The sequence below is a fragment of the Trichosurus vulpecula genome, chromosome 1 (assembly GCF_011100635.1).
Source record: "Trichosurus vulpecula isolate mTriVul1 chromosome 1, mTriVul1.pri, whole genome shotgun sequence".
Classification (NCBI taxonomy): domain Eukaryota; kingdom Metazoa; phylum Chordata; class Mammalia; order Diprotodontia; family Phalangeridae; genus Trichosurus; species Trichosurus vulpecula.
The window spans coordinates 307,176,064-307,202,717 of record NC_050573.1 but is presented as its reverse complement, the minus strand read 5'-3'; the positions used below and the strand labels follow the sequence as shown (position 1 = coordinate 307,202,717).

The 26,654-nt window shown below is 40.3% G+C and overlaps 1 protein-coding gene across 3 annotated transcripts in view; it reads left to right on the top strand.

The window, feature by feature from the left end:
• The window catches only part of LOC118847565 (serpin B6-like), a 35,839-nt gene extending 10,103 nt beyond the window's left edge, over positions 1-25,736 (top strand). For all 3 annotated transcript variants that reach the window (XM_036756100.1, XM_036756107.1, XM_036756115.1), the window contains 6 exons: positions 14,650-14,827; positions 15,423-15,560; positions 16,276-16,393; positions 20,946-21,088; positions 23,389-23,544; positions 25,180-25,736. In XM_036756100.1, the coding sequence (XP_036611995.1) occupies positions 14,650-14,827; positions 15,423-15,560; positions 16,276-16,393; positions 20,946-21,088; positions 23,389-23,544; positions 25,180-25,584 (1,138 nt within the window). In that variant the 3' untranslated portion in view covers positions 25,585-25,736. The remainder of the gene's footprint in view (positions 1-14,649; positions 14,828-15,422; positions 15,561-16,275; positions 16,394-20,945; positions 21,089-23,388; positions 23,545-25,179) is intronic.
• The last annotated feature ends 918 nt before the right edge of the window (positions 25,737-26,654 follow it).

Below are 26,654 nucleotides of genomic sequence, written 5' to 3'. Positions count from 1 at the left end.
ACTGCATACTAGGCTATATCTTAAATTCCAAGATATAAAGATGAAGAAAAAACCAATGAATAAATATATGTCACATGAATAAAAGAATGACAATCCAAAATCTGTTTCCTTGCATAATGTTTCCAAATTCCATTAGCCTTTTAGCCTGGTTGCTAGCCCTGGTGTATCAATAATTAAGGTGGGATTTTTTTTTTAACTGTTTTCTCTTTTGGAGCACTTATTTAATCAAATGCCCTTGATGAGTCTGGCCTTCTGTTTCTTTGATTAAATCGGGAGTCTTTGATGTCCTGCTTGCCTCAAGGGAAAGCCTAGTTTACATGGGTTTGAGTCCCATCTCACCCCTTCACCCCTTGACACTGAACAGGGTATATAAACTCAGGTTGTCGTTTTCCCTCGGGTCTCTCACTCCCTGGAAGAGTGGCGTGTGACTCAGGGCAAACCATTGTAACTCCCCCCGCCTTCCCCCACCCCACCCCCCCACTTTGCTAACTCAGACCCATTACTTCTTCTCTGGTAACTGAATTGTGATTTGGTCTGTTTATATTGTCTCTGTAATTTATTTGTATTTGCTCTGAAGTTCAGGGTGCTAGCTTTTCCTCCTGAACTAAGTGAGTGATATTTGTATGTTTAATTAAAGTGAGATAGTTAACCTCTTAAAGTTACTTTCCTTAGTAAAGCAGATCAAAGAACCTCTGCTGGCAGGTCTTGTTCCTGGTCTTATTGGGTCTTATACCTCAACAGCAGCTGCTAGCCAAATTGTTGTTACACCAGGACAGATATAGACACCACAAGGAAAAATACACAGGAGCCCTTGTCTTCTTCAAGAGGTCCTTGACATCAGGGTGGTGATGCCATGCAGCCATTTAGGTACAGGCATCACCCAGGAGCACTAAACCAGCAGAGAAGGTCCTCAGGGCTCTTCCTAGTTGCTGCTAACCTACATTGGAACCCAGCTACTCTGTTTTTCTTGACATGGCAACACTGTTACACTGAATTCTTATGTATCCATCTTTGTCCTTTGGAGGTTATTGTTACAGGGGACAACTGCTTTAAAAAAAAAGTCCTTTTATGCCTCTGCTGTCAGAGGTTGAATACTAGGCTCCATGGGATGGGCCACTGGTGTGACCCCAATGCCTTACAAGATGTTGCATATTTCAAGGATGCTTATGATTCAGTTACAATTCATCCTAGAATGTTTAGGGTTATCTGAGGAGAGGATGTATAGGATTGGGGGGATCCCATGGCTAAAACATTCCTAGGTCTGCTCAGTGGGAAACAGAAGTCATACTGCACTGCTCATTATCATCTTTCTCATAGCTCTTAGAACTTCAGTGATTTCAGGTGCTGGCCTTTGCCAACTAGAGTAAGAGCCAAAAAATATCTGTTTTTCTCTAGGCATTTTGTTCCTCTCACTGGGGCTTGAACTAAATCACCTGTTTTGTTGAGAGAACTGAATTTTGTGCCAGTTGATTAAAGGGTCCCTTGGACTATCCCTTAGACAGTCAAGGTGGTGTTCACTAGGGTTGTTTTCCTATATTCTGCAAAGTGGTGGAAATAATTAGCAAATGAGTTACCCTTGAGCTTTTTAAAAATCAAATGAGACTTCCTAAGTTTATTCATTTTTTATTCATTTATTGTTGGTATGAGTGAAGATGGCATTCCAGACTACAGGTTAGCTTGTAACTAGTAGGTAAACCCACTTACCCTGAATCCCACCAATCTAACCCTATATCTACATCTTTTCCTCATTTCTGTATAATGATAAATGGTATTGATGATAATTGCCTTTGACTCATCAGGGAGAAACTGAATCAATTTTGTCCAAAGATTTTTAGATTTTTGTCTATGGTATGGAGAATGCATTGTCAGGAAGAATTAGAGAATTCCAGGCTTGGAAGAGATGCCAGAAAACAAAAAAGGATCTATCATAGAATATCATTGACATGTGGTGATCCAGACTGCCCTTGGTCAAGAGCCCAGAGACCTGGAGTTTTGTGAATGCTGGCTTGTGGCCCAGCTATATTTTGTCTCACTCTGCTATTACAGTGCTGGGTGGGGAGTCTAGGCTCAATCCTGCTTCAGACACTCAATCGTTGTGTCATATTTAGCAAAGGAATTGCACTCCCCAAGCCTCAGTATCGTCCTCTGTAAAGTGAGGTCGATAATACTAACAAACATCATTAGTTTGTTGTGAGGATAAATAAGGTAATATAAAATGATTTGCAAGTCATAGGGCACTATCTCAACATAAGATTTGGTGTTATTATTAAGTATAATTGGTTGGATTACTATGCTGGAAAGAAAGTGCTCCTTGGATCATCTGATAGGAATAAGAGGCCTGCCTCTATCTCTCTTCTTCCTCTCTCTTTTGCCTAGTGCCAAGGAATATGGGAAGACCTACAGGAGTTAGAAGAGAGAGAAAATAAAATTAAGAAGTAAAAATTCAGAAAGAAGAGAAGCAGACAAAAGAAGTGATAAGGATTGGAAAAAGGGTTGGTGATGGCCGCAGGGGCGACAACAGCAACAAGAACTATATCTCGTCCATACATAGCACTCTAAGGTTTACAAAGCACTTTACAAAAATACCTTCTCCTGTAATCCTCACAGCAACCCCATGTAGTAACTGCTGTAATTATCCCCATTTTACAGATGAAGAAAGCGATGCCGACAGAGGTTAAATGACCTTCCCAGGGTCACGTAGGTAATAAGTGTCTGAGGCAGGATTAGAGATCAGGTCTTCCAGATTCCAGGTCCACTGCTCTCTCCACTGCGCCACCTAGTTGTCAGCGGGGGACAATACTGTTTAAACAGCCACAGGCACTCTGACAGTGACTCTCAAAGAGCCAGTAATTAAGTGAGGACACTCCCACTCCCACACATTCTGGGAAACTGTGTTCACCATTCATCTCAGTACTGTAGCTCTCTGGGACCTGGGGTGAGTTAGGCGTTGGCCCTTTAAAAGGAACATGGCAGCACCTCAACTCTCATGCTGACTAGTCTGAAGATAGTTCAGCCCCCTGAGCTCCCCTTCCCTCACCTGAGGGCTGTTAGCCTTGGCATCCATGCTACCAGATTTACACTGGCTGCTCACCTACACTTATCATTATCTTCGGAAACTCATCCTTCTACAAGATCAAATCAACTCTGAAACTCATACTTCTTCAGGACCCTCTGCATTTTGGTCCCCTCCTTGCCTCTGGTTGAGGTTTGAGGCAGTTCAGTGGTACAGTAGATAAGAGTGCTGGGTCTGGAATCAGAAAGACTTGAGTTCAGACTTGAACTCAGACACTAACTGGGAGACAATGAGAAAAATCACATTACCTCAATTTCCTCAACTGTCAAATGGGGATAATAGCAGCTCATAGCTGTCAGGGTAGTTGTGAGGATCAAATGAAATAATATTTGTAAAGCACTTGGCACAGTGCCTGGCACATAGTAGATGCTACATAAATGCTTATTCTTTACTTTTCCCTTATTTCCTGTTGGAAAGGGTTGACATTTCTGGATAATTTTAGGTGGACATAGGAGGGCTTCTCCCAGATCCTATATTTAAGAAGGGCCCAGAGGAAACAACTCAGAATTTCCCACCTGACTTCAGGAGTTCTTCATGTCCCTGCACCAAGTACCCTCCCTTCCCTCCATCTCTGGCATATAGTAGGCACTTAAATATTTATTGACTATCTGACTTCGTGTTAACCTGATTCCATCCTGGTTTTGACTCTACCCTCTCTTTCTAGTTAATAATCCTATTTTTCCCATTTTGGTTCTAGAAACTGGTATATGGACTTCCACTTTGATTTCATGAATCCTGGCTTATGGCCCAGCCAGATTTTATCTCACCTGCCTGTTTGGAACTTTGCTCCATTTTAGCCCTCCTTTGTTGGTTGGTGCTAAGGGAGAACTGGACTACGTGACTTACCTTTTTGGTCTATAGTCTCTCAGCCTATCAGCTGTTCTGATAGACCTTTGATTCCTTCTGCTGGGCCTTGTGAAAAGCAGACTCACAAAGGCTTTGAGTCATCTTTACAGAGGTGAGGGTTGAAATTCTGCAGGTGGTTGAATTTGCTGAGAAAGAGGAGAGAGAGAGAGAGAGAGAGAGAGAGAGAGAGAGAGAGAGAGAGAGAGAAAGAGAATGGAGAGACTGAAAAGAATATAATAGGAAAGGATCTTGGGGAATACCTATGGTATGGGGTAAGGAAGAAGATAGAGAATAAACAGAAAAGTAGGAGATGTCATGAAATCCAAGCAAAGAGAGAGTATCTAGAAGAAGGGAATAGTTAAGTATCATACTGCAAGGAAGTCAAGGAGGATGGAAGTTGAGAATTGCGAAGCAGTTTCAGATAACCAGAGGATATTTAGTTCACTTTTTAAACAGTTGAGAAGTGAGTTGGTAATGAGAAAGTAGTGATATTCAGTATGCACCCTTGTTCAAGAAGTTCAACATTGAAAGAGAGGACAGAGGCCAAGATGGCGGCTGGTAAGCAGGGAATAATGTGAGCTCCGTACGGAGACCCTCCAAAAACTTATAAAAAATGGCTCTGAACCAATTATAGAACGGCTGAACCCACAAAACAGCAGAGGGAAGTAGGGCTCCAGCCCAGGACAGCCTGGATGGTCTCTGGGTGAGGTCTATCCCACACGGAGCTGGGAGCTGGGAGCTGGGAGCTGGGAGCTGGGAACGGAGTGGAGCAGAGCCCAGCCTGAGCGGCGTGGACCATCCAGACCAGAAGCCGGGCGGAGGGGGCCCTAGCGCCCTGATTAAGTGAGCTGCGGCAGTTATGAGACTTCTCAACCCATAAACACCAAAGATTGCGGAGAAGGTTAGTGGGAAAAGCTGCGGGAGTGGAAGGAGTTCGTGGTTCGGCTTCCAGCCCCGGGGGCAGCGGAGGTGGGGCAGCTACAGCTGTTGTTACTTCCGGCTCCAGGCCCACCTGGTGGGAGGAATTAAGTGGCGGATCAGAGCAGGGGTGCACAGCCTGCCAAAGATCTAAGCCCAGTTCGGGTTGGGGGTTGGGTAAGGAGCAGTGCTGGTGTGGCAGAGCTGGCACCTCCCCCCCAAACGTGGAACATAGAACTCTGTAATCTACAAGCAGTTGTACCCCACTGAAAAACTCAAGGGTCAAGTTAGTTGGCTGGGAATATGGCCAGGCAGCGAAAACGCACTGAGATTCAGTCTCAGACTTTGCATTCTTTCTTTGCTGACAAAGAAGACCAAAATATACAGACAGAAGAAATTAATAAAGTCAAAGAGCCTACAACAGAAACCTCCAAGAAAAACAGGAACTGGTCCCAGGCCATGGAAGAGCTCAAAAAGGAGTTGGAAAAGCAAGTTAGAGAAGTAGAGGAAAAATTGGGAAGAGAAATAAGAAGGATGTGAGAAAACCATGAAAAACAAGTCAATGACTTGCTAAAGGAGACCCAAAAAAAATACTGAAAAATACACTGAAGAAAACAACACCTTAAAAAACAGACTAACTCAAATGGCAAAAGAGCTCCAAAAAGCCAATGAGGAGAAGAATGCCTTGAAAGGCAGAATTAGCCAAATGGAAAAGGAGGTCCGAAAGACCACTGAAGAAAATACTACTTTAAAAATTAGATTGGAGCAAGTGGAAGCTAGTGACTTTATGAGAAATCAGGATATTATAAAACAGAACCAAAGGAATGAAAAAATGGAAAACAATGTGAAATATCTCCTTGGAAAAACCACTGACCTGGAAAATAGATCCAGGAGAGATAATTTAAAAATTATTGGACTACCTGAAAGCCATGATCAAAAAAAGAGCCTAGATACCATCTTTCAAGAAATTATCAAGGAGAACTGCCCTGATATTCTAGAGCCACAGGGCAAAATAGAAATTGAAAGAATCCATCGATCACCTCCTCAAATAGATCCCAAAAAGAAATCTCCTAGGAATATTGTTGCCAAATTCCAGAGCTCCCAGATCAAGGAGAAAATACTGCAAGCAGCCAGAAAGAAACAATTTGAGTATTGTGGAAACCCAATCAGAATAATCCAAGATCTGGCAGCTTCTACATTAAGAGATCGAAGGGCTTGGAATGCGATATTCCGGAGGTCAATGGAGCTAGGATTAAAACCTAGAATCACCTACCCAGCAAAACTGAGTATCATGTTCCAAGGCAAAATATGGATTTTCAGTAAAATAGAGGACTTTCAAGCTTTCTCAGTGAAAAGACCAGAACTGAATAGAAAATTTGACTTTCAAACACAAGAATCAAGAGAAGCATGAAAAGGTAATCAAGAAATGGAAATTGCAAGGGACTTACTAAAGTTGAACTGTTTTGTTTACATTCCTACATGGAAAGATGATGTGTATGATTCATGAGACCTCAGTATTAGGGTAGTTGAAGGGAATATGCATATATATATGTTTATGTATATATATATAAGTGAATGTGTATGTATGTATGTATCTATGTGTATATGTATGCATGTGTATGTAGGTATATATATGTGTGTGCTTTTATATATGTATATACATGTATATATATATATATGTATATATATATATATGTAAAAGAGAGAGAACAGACACAGGGTGAGTTGAAGATGAAGGGAAGATATGTAAAAGAAATAAAATGAAATTAAGGGATGAGAGAGCAACATACTGAGAGAGTGAGATAGGGAGAGATAGAATGGGGTGGATTATCTCGCCTAAAGGTGGCAAGAGGAAGCAGTTCTGTGGGAGGAGGGGAGAGGGCAGGTGAGGGGGGAATGAGTGAACCTTGCTCTCATCAGATTCGGCCTGAGGAGGGAATACCATACATACTCAGTTGTGTATCTTACCCCACAGGAAAGAAGAGGGAGGAAGATAAAAAAAAATAAAAGGGGGGGGATGATGGAGGGGAGGGCAGATGGGGGTGGAGGTAATCAAAACAAACACTTTGGAAAGGGGACAGGGTCAAGGGAGAAAATTCAATAAAGCGGGATGGGTTGGGAAGGAGCAAAATGTAGTTAGCCTTTCACAACATGAGTATTGTGGAAGGGTTATACATAACGATACATGCGAGGCCTAGGTTGAAGTGCTCGACTTCTTAGGGAGGGTGGGTGGGAAGGGAAGAGGGGAGAGAATTTGGAACTCAAAGTTTTAAAAACAGATGTTCAAAAACAAAAAAAAAAAGTTTTTGCATGCAACTAAAAAATAAGATACACAGGCAATGGGGCGTAGAAATTTATCTTGCCCTACAAGAAAGGAAGGGAAAAGGGGATGAGAGGGGAGGGGGGTGATAGAGGGGAGGGCTGACTGGGGAACAGGGCAACCAGAATATATGCCATCTTGGAGTGGGGGGGAGGGTAGAAATGGGGAGAAAATTTGTAATTCAAACTGTTGTGAAAATCAATGCTGAAAACCAAATATGTTAAATAAATAAATTAAAAAAAAAAAGAAAGAGAGGACAGAGATGAGAGTACTTGGAGAGGTAGAAGGCTGAAGAAAAATTTCTGGGATGTTGTTTTGTGTTTTTCAGATTGGGGAGAACCAAGTGTATTAGCAGGTAGAAAGCAAGCATCCAGGGGAGAAATAGATTTTGGAAATGCATGCAAGAAACGAATGACTGATAGAGCAAAGCCTTAGAAAGGGCAGGAGAGGATGGATTAAGGGCATAGTTGGAAGGGTTAGCCTTAGTAAGGAGTAGAGATACTTCTATCTATACCCAATGCTTGGAATGCTCTCCCATCTCAACCTCATCTGTTGGCTTCCTTGACTTCCTTTAAGTCGTAAATAAAATCCCATCTTCTTCAGGAAGCCTTTCTCAACCCTTTGTAATTCTAGTGCCTTCAGACCTTTGTAAGACTTCATCTAGAATGTTGGGTTCAGTTCTGGGCACCATAGCTCAAAAAGAACATTGATAGCTGGAGAGTATCCAAAGGTGGAAGTGCCTGCCCTCTCTGATTCACTTCCTAGTTATCCTATATATTTCTTTTCTCCCCCCTTGAATTCTATGCTCCTTGAGGTCAGGGACTATCTTATGCCTCTTTTTGTATCCTCAGTAATTAGTATAATTCCTGGCTTCTTGTAGGCACTTCATGAATATTTATTGACTGACTGACCAAATCACTTAATCTCTATATAGCTCAGGCAACAGCATAGAATTTATTAACTAAGGGGAAGGAGCTCACCTTCCTGAGGAAATCACAGACCTTTCTTTTACAGGATGAAATTAGCACAATTTTGTGACTTTATCCAGAACTTTCTCAGCAGAAATTCAGTAACTGGGTGGTTAAAGTTATCTAAGATGAGGGATCGAGAAGCTGACAATGAAAAATATTCCAGGAACAAGTGGTTTAATTCCTTAAGGAATCATTGCCATGGTCAGAGTAGGGGATTATAAAGAGAGGCAAATGAAATCAGTTTGAGGGAGATAGATTGGGATAACAGGGAAGGGTTAAAAAATTGTAAGGCAAAGAGTGAGGTCAAAGAGGAGGCTTAATGTAAATGAAGGAGGTTGGAGGGCAGAGAGAGATGAAGGATAGGAACTTATAACCAGAGAGCAGAAGTTCACATTTCCAGGTCTTAGTTGAGGTCATGTTCTATGGCTGAGAAATGGGGTAGGGATGGAGGTCTTGAGAGTACAAAAGGTTGAGGAACTCTAATATCATTTTCACCAGGGCCAGTGTGAATATGTGTGAAAGTCTTTGAAAATCATGGCAGGAAAACTGAGCCAAGTGCTAAAGTTACCTAGCAGGTCTTGGAAGAATAACCTGGTGGTCCATAGATGACAGTGGGAGGGAAAGGGTTATTGTTGTTTTGTCCTTTGTTCTGGAAGAAGACCGTGGCATCAGGAAGGTGATGCCATGACTTGCAAGTGGATTGAATTTAAATGATGGAGGGCTCTGCAAAGTCAAAAATTCTCACTTTCTCCTCCGGAGCCACCTGGGTCCAATGGCAAGATATAGATAAGGGCAACTGGAGATGCCCCCTGCCACAGAGGGTGGAGTCTAAGGTGAAAGAGCCTAAATGCTTGAGTGAATCAATCAGTCAATAAATAAGCATTTATTAAGTGCCTACTGGTACCAGGCACTATGCTAGGCCCTGGGGATATGGAGACCAAAAGAAAAAAGGTCTCCTAAACTAACCACCCTCCCTGCCCAAACTAAATAATCCCTGCCCTCAGGAAGCTTACATGTGCTGGAGGAGGTAGTTCTTCTGACTACAATTCACAGACAAGAAGAATTCTTTACTCATTTTCATTTTTAATAAAGCTATTTTTAAATTGAACTGGACTGAAGTCTCCCACCTCCACACATTTGACCAGGCTGTTCCCCATGCCTTTAATGTATTCCTCCTTTATCTCTCCTTCTTAAAATGATCCTATCTCTGATCCTCCACATATTTGCACAAATTGTTATAACCCAGGACTTCACAAATTGGCTCCAAACTACCTTTCCAGCCTCATTGTACATTATTTCTCTTCATCCACTCTTATGGTACAGTTAATCTGCCTTCCATGGTTTTCACACTGAGCACTCCATCTCTCCTCTCATTTCCTTTGTACTGGCTGTCCCCCATGGCTAGAAGGGGAAAAGAGAGGGCCAAGGTGATTACACAGACTTCTAAGAAGAAAGGCTAACAATGATTGCTATTTTGGAATGGCTCAAAAGCAGCCACACAGACTGATTTCTAATCCTTCTAGGAAAGTCAAGTTTTAGTTAATGCAAGGAGGTGTGAAAAGGGTGTTCTAGAATCATAGAATCACCAATTTAGATCTAGATAGATCAGTAGTCACCAAGTTTAGCCCTCTTATTTTGCAAATGAGGAAAAGATGCCCAGAAAGGTTACATCACTTGCCCAAGGTCACACAGGTAGGAAGTGAGAAAGCTGATATTTTGAACTTAGGCCCTATGACTCCAAAGCCAATGCCTTTCCTGCTGAACAGAGATGTAGGGTAATACATATAGAGTAGAAACAGAATTCTGAAAAGTATGATGAGTAGATCAAGAAAATAATGGACAGGAGGAGAATGGGCATAGGGAGGAGTAGAACTGGTGCAAAAGGTATAAGGGTAGAGGAAAAAATAGTAGAGGCATGTAGTTTCTGTCTATAGGGTAACACTGTGTGAAAAGGTCGTGTGTACGGGGTGGAGGGAGGAATTAGGTTGGAGGGTTGTGTTATCAGTAGCAGGGGAAAGTGATTAAATTGCTTACCAGATCTATCATAGCTTGTGGGGGAGCAAGAAGAATTAACTGGACCCAAAATTCTAATTGGATTGTTTGCGGGGCAGACTGTTGGCATGGGAGTTAGCTGTCTTCAAGGGATCCTGGTTCATAGGTGACTTCTGGCTGTCTGATGTGACTGTGGAGGCTCTAGCGAGGAAGAGGAAGGATGGATATGGTTTTGGGGGCCCCTGGTGGTGGTGCTGCTCTTAGTAGTGGGTGGCTGGGAAGAATACTAGAAAGACAAACTGGCTGATGATACTCCCAGGTAGTTTCAAGCCCTGTATTTGAGATTAGATAGAAGGGTTAGGGAATCCCAAGATTTGGGAGCTGCATCTAAGTGGTCATCTAGTTCAACCTATATACAAAAAGAATCTCCACTATAATATACCCAACCAGTGTTCATCCAGCCTGTACATGAATATTGATGAGAAAGGAGAACCTATCACCTCTTGAGGCAGACCATTCCATCTCTGGACAACAGCCTAAATTGACCTCTTTGTAACTTCTAATGTTAATCCTGGTTCAGCCTTCTGGGGCCAAATAGAACAAATCTAATCCCTCTTCTATGCAACAGCCCCTTCAAATACTTGAAGAAAGTTCTCCTGAGACTGTGAGTCTTCTCTTCTACAGGTTAAACATCCCCTGTTCCTACAACCTCTCCTCATATAACATGACACAAGGCCCTTCATCATCTTGATTGCCCCACTTTGGATATTCTCCAGCTTATCAATGTTATTTTAAAGCCATGATGCCCAGAACTAAACAAAATACTCCAGATGAGGTCTAACAAAGACTGACCTATAGGCAGTCTCAGATATGGGGTAACTATATCATCTCCCTATTCCTGAAGCTGTGCCTCCTACTTAATTACATGCAAGATCACATTAGCTCTTTTGTTTCTTGAATCATCATACTGCTGACTCATATTTAGCTTGCAGTCCATTCAGACCTTTAGGTCTTTTTAACAATTGCTGTCTAACCATGCCTATCCCATTTTACATTTGTGAAATTGATTTTTTATACCTAAGTGCACAACATTAAGTTTATCCTTATTCAATTTCATCATAGTGGATTCAGCCTAATGCTCTAGTACCTGTCAAGCTCCTTTTGGATCGTCATCCACTGTTAGTTATCCCTCCCAGCTTTGTGTCGCCACAGATTTGATGAGTATGCCATCTCTACATTCATCCAAATCATTGACAAAAATGTGAAGTATTACAGGGCCATGCCCAGGGCTCTGGTGTATGTACTCTACTTTTGCCATGTTAGCATTGAACCAGCATCAAACATTATTCTTGGAATTGGGCCATCCAATCACAGCTGAATTCATGTCGTTGCTTTATTGTCTAGTCCACACCTCTCCATCTTCTCTACAAGGACAGTATGAGTTACTTTATCAGAAGCTTTGCTAAAAATCTAGGTCATCCATATCAATAATGTTCCCCTCATCTCTTTATTACTAACCCTTTCAAAAAAGAAAATGAGGTTAGTCTAGTGTGACCTATTCTTGATGAAACCATGCAGGCTTTTTTGTAATCACAGCTTCTCTATGTAGATGTTTAATATTCCCTGTCTAATCTCTTTAATGATTTGTTTTATAATTTCTCCAGTAATCAAATTCAAGCTCACTGACTTATAGTTTGCAGACTGTTTTTGTTGTTGTTGTCCATCCATCCTTCCTTCCTTTCTTTCCTTTCCTTCCTTCCTTCCTTCTTCCTTCTTTCTTTCCTTCCTTCCTCCCTTCCTTCCTTCCTTTCCGTCCTTCTTCATTTTTTTCTCTGTTTTTAAAGAGTGAGTCTCCCCATCTCACTCAGGTTGGAAGTGCAGGGGCTACTCATGGGCCAGATCTCACTCCATGGAGCTGCTTCCAAGTATTCACCATATTGATGTTCAACTTCATGCTGCTGCTTTGATCATCTTGGCCCACTATGTTGAAACTCTCTATCTCAAGAAACCTACCAGCCTGAGCCTACCAGTAGGGATTAAAGGCCTATGCCAACACATGTAGCCCATTTTGAGAAAATTAGTACATTTGCCTATCTCCACTCTGAGGTCACTTCTGCTTTTTACCATTATTTAAAAAATATCACAGACAGTGGCTTTACAATCCCATCTGCCAGTTCTTTCAGCACCCAAAGATGTAGTTCACCTGGACTGAGGAATAGAAGCTCATCAAGGGCAGCTGGATGCCCTCTTACTGTTGCTATAGTAATTTGGATCATCAACTTCCTTTTGGTGATTTTTGTTCTGTCATTTACCATTAATCCTAGAAATCAAATTCACCAATACAAAGGTTATGGAAGTAGTCAATGGTTCCATGAAAAAAATCTGAGGGGTTTTTAAGTAGAAAGTTCATTATGAGTCGCCAATGTGACAAAAAACCAGAAAACCTAATAGAAGCTCAGTCTGCATTTGTAGAGAGGCATGGTGTGAACGTGAGGGCAGTAACAATTCATAGACTTGCAGCTACACCTTGGAGATCATCTTGTTCAACTCCCTCATTTTACAGGTAAGGAAGTTGAGGCCCAGAGAGATTAAGCAATTTATGCAAGGCCACACTGATAGTAAATGCAGAGTTGGGATTTGAAGCCATTTCTTGTGACTGATTCTGTCCCACTAGTATGCTGCTGCATTCCTGCTCTGGTCAGGCTATGTCTAGAGAACTGTCACTGGTTCCGAGTACCACATGTACATATCCAGAGGAGGGTGAACTGGATGGCAAAAGAAATACATACAATGCACAAAGTGTAATTACAAGGTATATTACACAAAGTATAATAATAAACTTGAAGAAACTAGGGATGTTAACCTTGGTAGAGAGAAGTTAGGCAGAGGATAGCTCTCTTCAAGTATTTGAAAGACTAGGATGTGGAGGAATGATTAGATTTTGCTTGGCCTCAGAGGGCAGAACTCAGAGCAAAGGGTAGAGGTTATAGAGAAGCAGACTTGGGCTTGATGTAGAAAAAAAGTTCCTAACAACTATCTAAAATTAGAATGGTTTGCCCTGAGAGGTAATGCATTTGCTCCCGTGAAATTACTACTTTTTAGATATGGGTTTGACCGGATGGCTTTAAAAGTCTCTTCTAGCTTGTATCTTCTGTGATTCTTTGACTGGAAACCTTGGTTTAGTGCTGACTTAGATGCTGTAGAAGGTGTGACTTATCCCAGAAATTACACTGATTCTGAAAAGGGACAGGGTTCCCCCACTGGCTTTGGCTTCCTTATCTACACCTAATATAGCCCAGGGCCACACATGCCTAGCTTTCAGTGTATAATAGTATTGGAAGCAAGTAGCTTCAGAATTCACTAATCCTGTTGACTAGTGAGACTCCTACAGACTGTCTGATACTCTGGTCTTCAACCTTGCCTACTGCCCTTAATCCTGTTTCCCTGCTTTAGATTTGCCTGGTCTCCGCCATATACCTGCCTAGATCTGTGGTTCTTGCTTGTTCGCCCTTATAGTATATGACTTTCTGAGCTTGCCTTCTTTCTGCCAAATCAACAGAACATTCTAAATTCTTTCCATTCTGTCTTTCCTTTTGCTACTCTCCCATATGCTGACCCAATCTAAAATATCTACCCAATTCGCATGGTACTTGGTCCTTAGCCCTGTTCCACAAATAATCCCATTGCTTCCCTTGCCAGATAAGAAACAGCCCTTGTCTTTCAGAAGAGATCTTAGATAAGCCTTACTTACCCTAGTAAAGACTAGACCAAGGGATTCTGGGATAAGAGCCAAGAGACTGATGAAGGCAATTATTATAGGTAGTAGTCCAGGTAATAGTTGTAGGAATTCATGCCCAGGCCATCATTGACTAAGGTGATTAGGGAAGCTTTGTGGTGGAGATAGCTTTTGAAATGAGCTTTGACAGAAAGGTAGGATATATGTAGGTAGCATGAAGGGCATTCTAGGAAGCAGGTCCAAACATTAGGAGCACATGCATGGACACAAGGAAGCATATACCTTATTTAGGAGGCCAGAAAGAAATCTTATTAATTAGTCATATTTCCATTTGGGGAACAAGAAATTGATAGAAAAGTCTCTTGTAAATATCAAAGCCCTTTCTAGATATGCATTATAATGATAATAATAATCAGCAAAGCTGAGTTTATCTGCTTTTCTCCAGTGCCATTGTTTATCATTTTGTTGATTTAGGGAGGCAGCTAGGTGGTGCAGTGGATAGAGTACTGGAGTTGGAGTCAGGAAGACTTGAGTTCAAATCTAGCCTTAGATCCTTACTAGCTGTGTGACCCTGGGAAAGTTAGTTCTCCTCTGTTTGCCTCAGTTTCCTAATCTGTAAAATGAAGATAACAATAGCACCTACCTTGCAGACATGAAAGCACTATGTAAATGCACTCTACTATTGTTACTGAAGAAGCACCATTGGAGACAATCTAGATTCAAAATGGAGTGATGAATGCACACAGAAGTATCTCATATTCGTGTGGTATATTTCTTTGTCTTCTTATTCTAGGTGTGCCATGATGGCTACTCTCTCTGAAGCAACCAACACCTTTACCTTGGATGTTTTTAAAAAAATCAGTGAAGAAGATACCTCACGGAATGTGTTTTATTCTCCCCTGAGTCTCTACTGTGCCCTGGCTATGGTTTTAGATGGGGCCAAAGGAAATACTGCTGCACAGATACAACAGGTACTTGGGACTAAGAGAAAACAAACAAACAAACCAAAATGAAAAACAAAAAAGACAAACCAAAAACACATGAAGCACCCGAGAAGAGCTGATCACAAAAAGAGAGCTTTGTCAATAGAGCAGCCATAGAGAGTGAGAGGAAAGTGAAGTAGAACATGTTGATGGTCTAATCACTATGTGCTATGCACGGTAGGCATTCTGGGTAGAAATGTCTGAGGTTCCTAAAGCAGAATAATCTTACCTTCTTACCTCGCTAGGAGGAATAATAGTTTAGGTGGCAGGGGAGCAGGGGGAGTTGACAAATGCAATAATGTATAGGGAGTCTGGAAAGGTAGGTTGGAACCAGGTTGTGAAGGGCTTTAAAGAAGGATTGTGAGAAGACTTGTATTTGTTCCTCAAGGCAATAGGGGGTTGCTGAAACTTATAGAATAGGTGAGTGACATCCACGAATCTTATTTTCAAATGCCCTCAGTCTCTGTAGAACTTTCAATTGATTTTCCTTTGAGGATTTTGTTTTTGTTTTTGTTCTTCAAGAAGTTGTCAGTCAGTATTAAGTCAATAGTGAAACTGTCCTTTTTTTTTTTTTTCTAAACAGGTTCTTTCTTTAAACAAAGGTACAGATGTCCACCAAAGTTTCCAGTCTTTTCTTGCAGAAGCTAATAAATCTGGTAGTCAATGCCTGCTGAGAATTGCCAACCGGCTCTTTGGAGAAAAGACTCATGATTTTGTCTCAGTAAGTCTTGTCTATTATTTCTCCCTGTGTCAAAGAGAGATGAAGACCTTCTGTGGGAAGAGAATCCCATCTGTTGCCATGTTAATGAAAATTCAATTTATGTTATTTGAAAAAGTTGGTCACCCCGAGAACACATTATTTCCATAATTTTTAAGGATTAACCTCTTAGCTCAGTGGGCACAGCACAAACAGAGTTGAAATCTTACCTCTGCCATTTTCTATCAGGAGAAGTCACCTCACTGGGCCTTAGTTTTCCCTTCCATAAAATTGGAAGGGTCAGACCAGATGCCTACTAAAGTCTTCTAGTTCTAAATCTGTGATGCTATAGAAAATGAGTGCCTGGATTAATCGTCTTATTCTGACTATAGACCTTAAAATAAAAATTTATTGACTTATTGGAGGAAGTTGGCAGATCAGTAGTTTTCCCTTCTGTTTCCTAACCATAATCATTACTAATTAAGTGATCTTTTTGTGCTAATAAAACTTAAAGGGATCCAACAAGTCCTGATGTCTAATTTTTAAGTCATTAGCTTCGGTTAGGTTAAAGACTTAAGTTCATCTAAGTCTAACACAAAGATTTGGGGTCAATATGTGGTGATCTGTAACATGTTTATGACTGTTATGAAGAAGGGGTCCAAAATTTCCTGGCTGTGCATTGGTGACATTTAGTTTTGGACTTGTGACACTTACTTATATTGTTTATCCTATTGTTTAGTCTTTTAAGGAATCCTGTCAGAGATTCTACCATTCAGATATGGAAGAACTTGACTTTGCAAATGCTCCTGAGGAAGCAAGAAAGCATATAAATAAGTGGGTAGAAGAAAAGACAGAAGGTAAGAAATCATGGAATTTCTTTTTTGCTATTTGAGAGATGGTGGCTAATGATTTGGCTAATCTGGGGGTGGAGCCAAGATAGCGGAATAGAGAAAGCCTTCAGCTTGGCCCTCCCAGAATTTCCTTATAACAACTTTAAAATAATGCCTCAAATCAAACTCTGGAGTGGCAGAGCCAAAAAATGGTAAGGGTGAGCCATTCTTCCAGCCCAGAATAACTCAAGAAGAGAGATTGTGACATGGGGATGGAGGCTGGCTCAGAGCCCACAACTTAGTGGTGGACTAGGTGATGGTGACTGAAGCATCAGCAGCTTCAGGAGCTCTCAAGCCTGAGATGGTAAGGGGACTTGGCAACTGGTCAGAAAGAGATTACAGGGGACCCCGTGATAGCACTAGATGCAGGGCCTGTTGCTGTTTGAACAACTGCATTGCCTGTACCCACTTCTGGGTCATAGCTCAAGGGTGAAGGGGAGCACTTTCAGTCAAGAGGGAGCAGGAGTCCTGAGAAGCAGTATCACTTCTGGTTCCAAGGGATCAGGGACCCTGAGGAACACTATTGTTTCTGGTCCCAAGAGATCAGGGGTCCTGAAGGGCAGTATTGATTGCAGTCCCAAGAAATCAGGAGCCCTTGCTGGTACAGACCAGAGTGCAAATCAGAGGAGAAGTAACCACACTTCTCCCCAGACCATACCACCCTGGAAGCATGAAAACTTTCAAACCCGCAGAGCTTGCTCTGAAAACAGCAGTACAAAAAAGCCTGAACCTTGAGACAATGCCCCTTCCTATCATGCTGGCAACAGAGTTGAACTTTAACATACAATTTAAAATCAAGAAGTAGAGTGGAAAGTAAGAAAAAACCAAAAAAGAACGTGATTATATAAGGCTACTATGGTAATAAGGAAAATCAAGACAAATTCAGAAGAAAGTGAAGTCCAAACAGCTAGGAGCAAAGATTAAAAAAAAAAAGGAATAGGATACAATCCCAATAATAATCCCTGGAAAAGCTAATGAATGATTTGGAAAATCAAATAAGGGTGATAGAGGAAAAATTAGGTAAAGAAATGAAAGCAAAGGAATATAATCATGAAAAGATGACAGGTTGGTAAATGATGCACCAAAAAATACTGACTGATTTTCCTTGTTGCTTTTTTTCTTTTTGGCAGGGCAATTGGGGTTAAGTGACTTGCCCAAGATCACACAGCTAGTATGTGTGTCAAGTGTCTGAGGCCGGATTTGAGCCCAGGTCCTCCTGACTCAAGGGCTGGTGCTCTACTCACTGCGCCACCTAGCTGCCCCTCCAACTGATTTTCCTAATGGATATTGATGCAAAAACTTTAAATAAAATACTATCAAGGAGATTTTAGCAATTTACATTGCAAAGTTCCTGTACTGTGACCAGATAAGATTTATATCAGGAATGCAGGTCTGGTTTGATATTAGGAAAACTATATAATTCATCATATCAATAACGAAACCAGCAAAAATCATGTAATTACCTCAATGGATACAGAAAAGGCTTTTGACAAAATTCAGCACCCATTCCTGTCCAAAACACTAGAAAACATGGGAAATCAATGGAGCCTTTCTTCGAATGACAAATACTATCTGTCTAAAACGAAGAGCAAGCATTTCTGTATCCTCCCAACAAAATCCAGCTCAAAGAGATTCAAAGAGAAATTCTGTTGAAAATAACTACAGGCAGGGCAGGTAGGTGGCACAGTGAGTAGAGCACCACCCCTGGAGTCAGGAGGACCTCAGTTCAAATTTGACCTCAGACACTTGACACAATTACTAGCTGTGTGACCTTGGGCAAGTCACTTAACCCCAACTGCCTTGCCTTCCCCCCTCAAAAAAAAAAAAAAAAGAAAACAAATACCGACAACATCAAATATTTGGGAGTATCTGCCAAGACAAACTCAGGCAGCATATGAATGCAGTTATAAAACACTCAACTCAAAGGCAATTCTAAATAACTGGAGAATTACAAATTGCTCATGGGTAGGCTGAGTGAATATAGTAAAAATGACAATTCTACCTAAGTTAATTTAGTTATTCAATATCATCCCAAATGAACTATCAAAGAATTATTTTATAGAGTTAGAAAAAACAATAACAAAATTCATGTGGATGAGCAAAAGGTCACAAATATTAAAGGAATCAATGAAAAAAAATGTGAAGGAAGGAGGCCTACCAGTATGTGATTTCAAACTGTATTATAAAGCAATGATCATGAAAACAGTCTGGTACTGGATAGGAAATAGAATGATGGATCAGTGGAGAAGATAAGATACCCAATAGACAGTAGTAAAAGACCATAGTAATCTTGTTTGATAAACCCAAAGATGCAAGCTTTTGGGGTAAAAACTAACCATTTGACAAAAATTGCTGGGGAAACTGGAAAACAGTTTGGAAGAAACTAGGCATAGAACAATACCTCATAATGTATATCAAGATAAGGTGAAAATGGATAAATGGTTTGGACCTCAAGGGTGATATCATGAGCAAATTAGAGTAACATGGAAAAATGTACCTGTCAGATCTATGCTTAAGAGAAAAGGTCGTGAGCAAACAAGAGATTAAAAGGATTATGGCAAGCAAAATGGATGATTTTGATTCCATGTAGTTAAAAAGCTTTGGTGCGAACACACCCACTCCCACACCCACACCCACACACCCACACCCACACCCACACAGACACAGACACACACACACACTCACAGACACACCAACCCACACACCCACACCCACACAGACACAGACACACAGACACAGACACACACACACACACACACACACACACACACCCTAATGTATATAAACTTAGAAGGAAAGTGGAAAACTGGGGACATTTTTTTACAATGGTTTCTCTGATAAAAGCCTCATTTTTCAAATGTATAGGGGACTGAGCTCAATTTATAAAAATTAGAGTCAGTTGATAAATAGTCAATGGATATGAAGTGGCAGTTTTCAGAAGAAATCAAAGCTATCCATAGTCACGTTTTTAAAAATGCTCTAAATTGCTATTTATTAGAGAAATAAACATCAAAACAACTTTGAGATATGACATTAAATGTGTCAGACTGGCTAATGTGATAGAAAAGGAAAATAGCAAATGTTGGAGGAAATGTGGGAAAATAGGGACACTAGTGCACTGTTTGGAGAATTATGAACTGACCCATCCATTCTGGAGAGCACTTTGGAACTATGCCCAAAGAGCTATAAAAATGTGCATATCCTGGACCCAGCAATACCACTTCTAGGTCTGAATCACAAAGGAATCAAAGAAAGGGCTAAATTATATGTATGTACAAAAATATTTATACCAGTTCTTTTTCTAGTAGCAGAGAATTGGAAACTGAGGGATTGCCCATTAATTCAGCAAGGGTTGGACATGTTGTGGTATATGATTGTGATGGAGCACTCTTGTGCTATAATTAATGATTAGTGGGATGATTTCAGAAAAGCCTGAAAAAACTGATGTAAACTCTTACAAAGCCAAGGAACCAGAAGCACGAGAATATTTTACAGAGTGACAACAATATTATAACAATGATCAATTGTGAAATTAGGTACCCTGTTCAAGACAGTGATCCAAGACAATTCCAAAGGACCCATGATGAAAAATGCTATCCATCTCTCAAGGAAGAAATTAGGAACTTGGATTCAGATTGGAGGATCTTTTTAAAAATTTGATTTATTTTCCTTGTTTTATGTTTTCTTTTGTAACATGGCAATAAGGAAATATATTTTGCACAGCTTCACATGTATAATGAACATCAAATTGCTTATCTTTTCAAGGAGGGGGCAGGTAGAAGAGGAGGGAGAGAGAGAATTTGGAATTCAAAATTTTTAAAAATGAATATAATTGTAATTGTGAAGTATTTACTGAAATAAATAAAGATATACAAAGGAAAAGAAGTACAACAACAAAAAAATGGAAAGTCTTGAAGTCAGAAAACCCAAATCCAAGATCTGCCACTTACTAGCTCTGTGACCTTGAACAAGTCTTCTCACTTTTCTAAGCCTCAGTTTCTCTATTTATGCATGGAGCATTATCATAACATATCAAAAAACCTCATAGAGTTTTTGTGAGTTTACATGAGATCCTAGATGTTAACACATTTTGGAATTGTAAAGAGAATTTTTCCTTAAGATACTCAGTGAAAGAAGGGATGCTGTGTAGGTAGAAGTGGTTCTTTCTTGCAAGCTGATCATGGTGTTCAGAGGCATTTTTGCTACTACACCAAAACACAGAAAAAAATTTAGCTTATATATTTTTGGGGCAACATTGAATGGACAGATTATATCATTGCTAGACAGTGCTACGTGAAGGTGAGTGATTGTTTTTGACTAATTTGTAAGGATTGAAATCCTGCCTGGTGTATTTCCTGACAGATTATATAATCACTGCTATGATAATGATGATGATGATGAGAAGGCTAACTAGAACTCTTTAGGGTTTGTGAAATGCTTTATAGATGTTATCTCATTTGTTTTAGATGTGATTATTTCTACATCTATGCTAGGTTTAATCTCTAATGTTCTTTGACAGGTAAGATTACAGAACTGCTAGCTAATGATTCCATCGATTCACTGACCTCTCTGGTACTCGTGAATGCCATCTATTTCAAAGGAAAATGGGAGAAACAATTTGATGAAGGCAAGACAACAGAAAAGATGTTCAAAATCAGCAAAGTAAGTGGCAATTTTGCAATGTCCTGGGAGCTCATGGGCATTTGGGACAATGGGAAATAATCAGTATATTCTCTTTGTTTCTTAAGACATAGATGAAGGGCTAACAACAGCTTCCTTTTCTTTACTTAACTACTCTTCTTCCCTCCATCCTTGTCTTCCCCTAGGAGAACTCTCCTTCCATCTTTTCTCTCTATATTCTGATATAATAAAGTATTCAATCCTAAAGCTCAGTGTTTCTTCATTTCACCTGTTAGCCCAGTCAGTTTCCTCACCTCAAGACCTTAGAAACTCTCTTATTACAATAGTCTCTGGAAGACAGCTTCCTCTCTTTTTCTATATGGTTGTTTTCTTGTGAACTTTGTCATGGTAAATCATGGAAGAAGAGAGCATGCTCTTAAACTTGTGTTTTTCAGTTTGGCAATAACTTTTGCCCTGGGCACTGAGGACTTGTGGGAAAGTATTTATAAGCAAGGGGAACCCAAGAGAAGTGAAAAGACCCTCTTTGGAGAGAGTTGTTGTTTTCCTCAGTTTGGGTATCTCTATCTGATCTGTTGTCCAGACTATTCTTTCTGTAGGAACCTTTTTCTGGCTTCCTTAAAAAGATAACATACTCCCCTTCAATCTTTTGGTCTAAGCTTGGCATAATGTATCAGTGACTTAATAAATCTGCTTTCTTTTCTATTGGACTCTCAACTTAACTCTTTTCCTTTACTTAACTATTCTTCTTCTCTCCATCCTCTTTATCCCCTACTAGGGCTGTCCATCAATCTTGTCTATATATGTTCTGATACAATAAAGAATTTACCTCATTCAGCTCAGAGACTAGAAAGGCATTTAATCTTCCCATTTTATAGGACAGACCATAAGTACAAAAAGAATACGAGGAGAGAGATCGATGTGAGTTAATATCATCGAGTAATAAAAGATGTAATAAAGGGTAGACTTTGTAGGAGGTTGCTATATATGTATGTGTGTGTTTGTGTATAAGTATAGGTATGTATACAGACATACACAGAAACACAGAGAAGGCATTATCCATCTGAATGCTTTGCTTTTAACTATTGCACACTGTTAAATAGCTCATGTTGTGGGGAATAAAGTTCTATGAACAAAGAAAATCTTTTCTATCAATGTACTCTTATGTCAAAAACTTCGTTGTTAATAGTATAAAGTCATATATGAGTTGGTGAATTTTAGAACATCAGTTGAAGATGAGATATGATACAGAGTATCACTAAACACTAATTAGAAATGTGGAAATGCCCCTGAGATTAAGATGTCTGTTTTCTACGAATTACCTTAATAGGCAAATGCATTGGACCCAGATTAACTCACAGCAGACAGACATTATTAATCTCCGGGGTACTTCCACAGAAACTATATCAAATTGCTTACTCTCTTAGGGAGAAGGGAGGGAAAGGAGAGAAGGAGAAAATTTGCAGCTCAAAATTTTATTTTAAAAAAATGTTTAAAATGGTCTTTAAATATAATTGGGGAAAAATACTATTTAAAAGAAAAAATATTCTACAATCCAAAAAACCCCTACCCACTTATTTGAATACTGTGAAATGTTCCAGAAAATATGAGGGTTTGGGAACAGAGAAAGATGAGCTCTAATCTCTTCTTTCTACTTCCTCTAATAGTTATGCCTTTTAAAAAATGTACTAGGTAAGTAAGTCTTGTGAGCAGAAATAGTGTATTTTGAATGGGATAAAAGGTTCCTAAGGGTTTTTGTTTTCTTAAATGATGGCTCACAGGGTTTTGTCACACGTGAAATTCCTTTGACTGGGGGTAAGGTTTTTCATTACACTGTCAGATAAGACATAAACTCTTAATGCAATTTGAGTGAAACTCATTTGCGCTGAAGGTTAGCTGAATATTTGGTCGTGGAATTAGCTGAATTTTGAGCCTTCCTGGTTCTCTAGGAGGAAAGAAATGAAGAAGACAGGAGAGCACTAAGTGTCTTATTTAAGAGAAGTCCCAAAGAAAGATAAAAGAAGCTTAGAGACCCTTGGAAACACTGCTTTGGTATGAGAGATATTTTTGTTCATATGTGTCTGCCAATGGAAGCTCTATTTCACATGAAGGGATAAAAGGTGTATTTTTCTATAGATAAATGTAGCACATTTCCTCATGAAGAAACAAGCCCCAGGGGATTAAGGCATCACTCTGTAAACACTTGATTTATACTCTCAGAGGGCTTATGGTCTTCCTTTTTTTTTTTTAGTAAGTTGCATTGATTTTATCTGCCCCCTTTAATTGCTCTGGATTCAGTTTCATGTTTATTTATCTCCTTTTAGGAGAAGAAGAAACCAGTACAAATGATGTTTCAGAAATCCACATTTAGCATGACCTACATAGGAGAAATGTTTACCAAGATCCTAGTTCTTCCTTATGTTGGAGGACAAATGGACATGGTCATTTTGCTTCCAGATGAGAAAACAGATCTAAAAACGGTGAGAGAAGTATTTTTGTTGATACCTACTTTCAGAAAATTTTTTTAAAAATTGATTCAAAGCTGTAGGCACTAGTTCAGAATTTTGGCTACCAAGGTTTTAAGAGTACCAAGTCCTTTAAAATGAATCACTTTGTCCTAGATGTCTAGATCAATGACTAGAGGTTACACTGATATCTTAGTATGCATTATTAAGGAGTTTCTTAAGGAGGTGTAAAGGCAATCAGTAAAGGGAAGATCTTTCCTGCCCATTCACTGGGCTTTGGGGGCGGGGCTCTTAGAGTCCTGGGTGGGGGAGTGGCTAGGACTGGAGCAGTTGAGAGCTGAAGGAGAGAGGAAGCAGTCAGCTAGCTGGAACACAGCTTGGAGATTGCGGTGGAGGCAGCCACGATGGGCAGGCACTACAAAAAAACAGGACTGACCCTCGTGGAGATGGGAGAGGGCTGAGCAGGGGCTTGAGGCCAGTGAGTGGTCTTCTTGCTGGAGGGCCCTGGCATTGGGGGGGAATCACCAGTATGGCTTGGCTTGCTGCCATAATGTTTTTATGTGGCCTCCTGGTCACTATTGTGAGATGGGCATACTGGTTTTGGAAGGTTTTTGCCAGGATTTAGAATTGGGGACACTGGTCTGTGGGTCTGCAACTTTTGAGTTTCAATAAATGCTTTAACTCCTCTGCCTTCTACTTAGAGAATTCCTTATATCCTGCGATTCTGGACCATTCAGGCATATTCATGGTTATCTTTGAAGTCATGAATTCTGCCTTACTGATATAGGAGGTAGAGTATGGTAGGGGTGGTGGGAGGGGGGTAGAACCCTTGGTATTCAAGGAATCAATTCACTAGAAATAGGGACTGACAATGGAAAGTTATAGCAGCAGCACCCACCTGAGGCTAGCCCAGCATTAAGTCATGTTGAGTACAGCTTTACTAATTGAAAAGTCAGTATTTTGCCTGCCCAGGAAATCAGGGAACTTCATTGAGCCGGTTTCCCCTTGGTAGAATGAGGATAATCTCTGCCTGAAATAATTCAAGGGTTGTTTTAAGGAGTGAAGAGTGAATGGGATAACGTGTGAAAGTACTTTGAATGCTACAAAATGCTAGAGAAGTTTAAGATTTTCTAATCTTGAATCATGAAAGGGGGCAGTAAGAGAATGAAACCTGTTTTCTGAACTAAACGAAGATACTGTGTATTCTTTTAAGCGAGAAGGTTGTGGGATGGGGAAGGCAGGGGAAAGGAAGGTTGTTTTTGGAGGCGGGGTCCAAGACCTTGGTTGGAATTCTGGCTCAGCCTCTTACCACCTGTGGGACCTGAAGCAACCTCAGTTTTCTTATCTGTAAAATGGAGGGTTATACTGGTTGGTCTGTAAGGTCCCTTTCAGCTCTGAATCTAAGGTCCTCTGAAGGCAAGTACAGAAAAGAGAGGTATTAGATTCTAGTTGAATGGTGTGTGTGTGTGTGTGTGTGTGTGTGTGTGAGTAAGGGAGAGACAGGGACAGAGACAGAGACAGAGAGAGAGAGAGGGAGAGAAAGAGAGAGAACCTAGCACAGTAACCTTGAATATAGTTCATAGTGAAAGAGTATTTTCTATTTAATTAAATCCTGTGGTTCTTACAATATACAACTCTTTTTATTTCTAGTTGGGAAAAGGACTTACTTCTGAGAAATTAGCAGATTGGTTAAATCCAGAGATGATGGATGAAATGGAGGTGGAAGTTTTCCTTCCCAGATTTAAATTGGAGGAGGACTTAGACATGGAATTCATTCTTCGAAAATTGGGGATGTCAGATGCCTTTAATCAATCTGTGGCTGACTTTTCTGGGATGTCAGCCAGGAATAACCTCTGTCTATCCAAGGTTATACACAAAGCTTTTGTGGAAGTTAGTGAAGAAGGCACAGAAGCAGCTTCTGCCACTGCAGCAATCATGATGTTGCGATGTGCAAGATTTACTCCACAATTCATAGTTGACCGTCCTTTCCTTTTTCTCATTCGAGATAACAGCTCAAAAAACATTTTGTTTTTGGGCAAAGTGATCTCTCCATAAAGAGATCGTTTATTTGTGATGGAGTCCATATCTTCATGCTGTTTACATCTGTTTTACCCAGACTCAGATGTACCTATAATCCAAAGGGTCCTTATCAACATGGTGATAATAATCCAAAAATAAAATTCTTGGTTGGGAAATTCTCTACCTGGGATTGCCTGTGTATGCTTTTGTGCTTCTTAGTCCTTTTAATGTAATTTTCAAAGTTTGTGCCTGGGACCCTCATTTGAGGGCATGAAGAGCAAAGTTAGGGTTAGAAGCCAATGTTCCCTAGTGCATCGTGATCAGTTTTTGTTAATGAAAGCATTGGCTACTAATGGAGCCCGCCTTTCCCCATAATTATGCCTCACTCTTCTGCACACACCCCCATTCCAAAAGGTATTATCTATTAATTCGTCTGTTGCCAAGCTTAGTGCTTAGCTCCTGATACCAATATATCACCTCATCTTCCCTGTGACACCGTGTCCCCAGCCTCTTTCTTCTTCCGGATACACAAAGAAAACTCAATATTACTATTTCATATTCCTTTGTCAATAGGGAAGTCACCAGGTCCCATTTTTGTTTCTTTCAGAGGAAGAGGTGGAAATTCAGATGGAATGGTAGGAGTCTGGGGAACAGGTATTAATTCATGAAGGAGGTCTTTGGGAACAATACCTTTTGGAGCTTCACAAAACAAAGCCCAAATGCTGAAAGTTCCAGTTGAATTTAAGCTCATAGAGTAACTCATTTGAAAGGAGAAATGAATCTTTTTTTCTCCTATGGATTAGTCTCTACTTGTTGCTATGGCCCATGTAGTAATCTGGTCATGACATAGAACATATAATCACTACTACTTGGCAGTTCTATAGAGCTTTAGGTTTGCAAAGTGCTTTACAGATAACTAATTTCATCCTTACAACAACCCTGAGAGGCATTTGCTATTATTACCTCTACTTTACAGATAAGGAAACTCAAGCAGAATAGGGTTGAGTGACTTGCCCAGGTTCCCACAGAGCTAGTAAGCATCTGAGGCTGGATTTGAACTTAGTTGTTCCTGACACCAGGTCTGGCTTTTTAATCTATTGTATCAC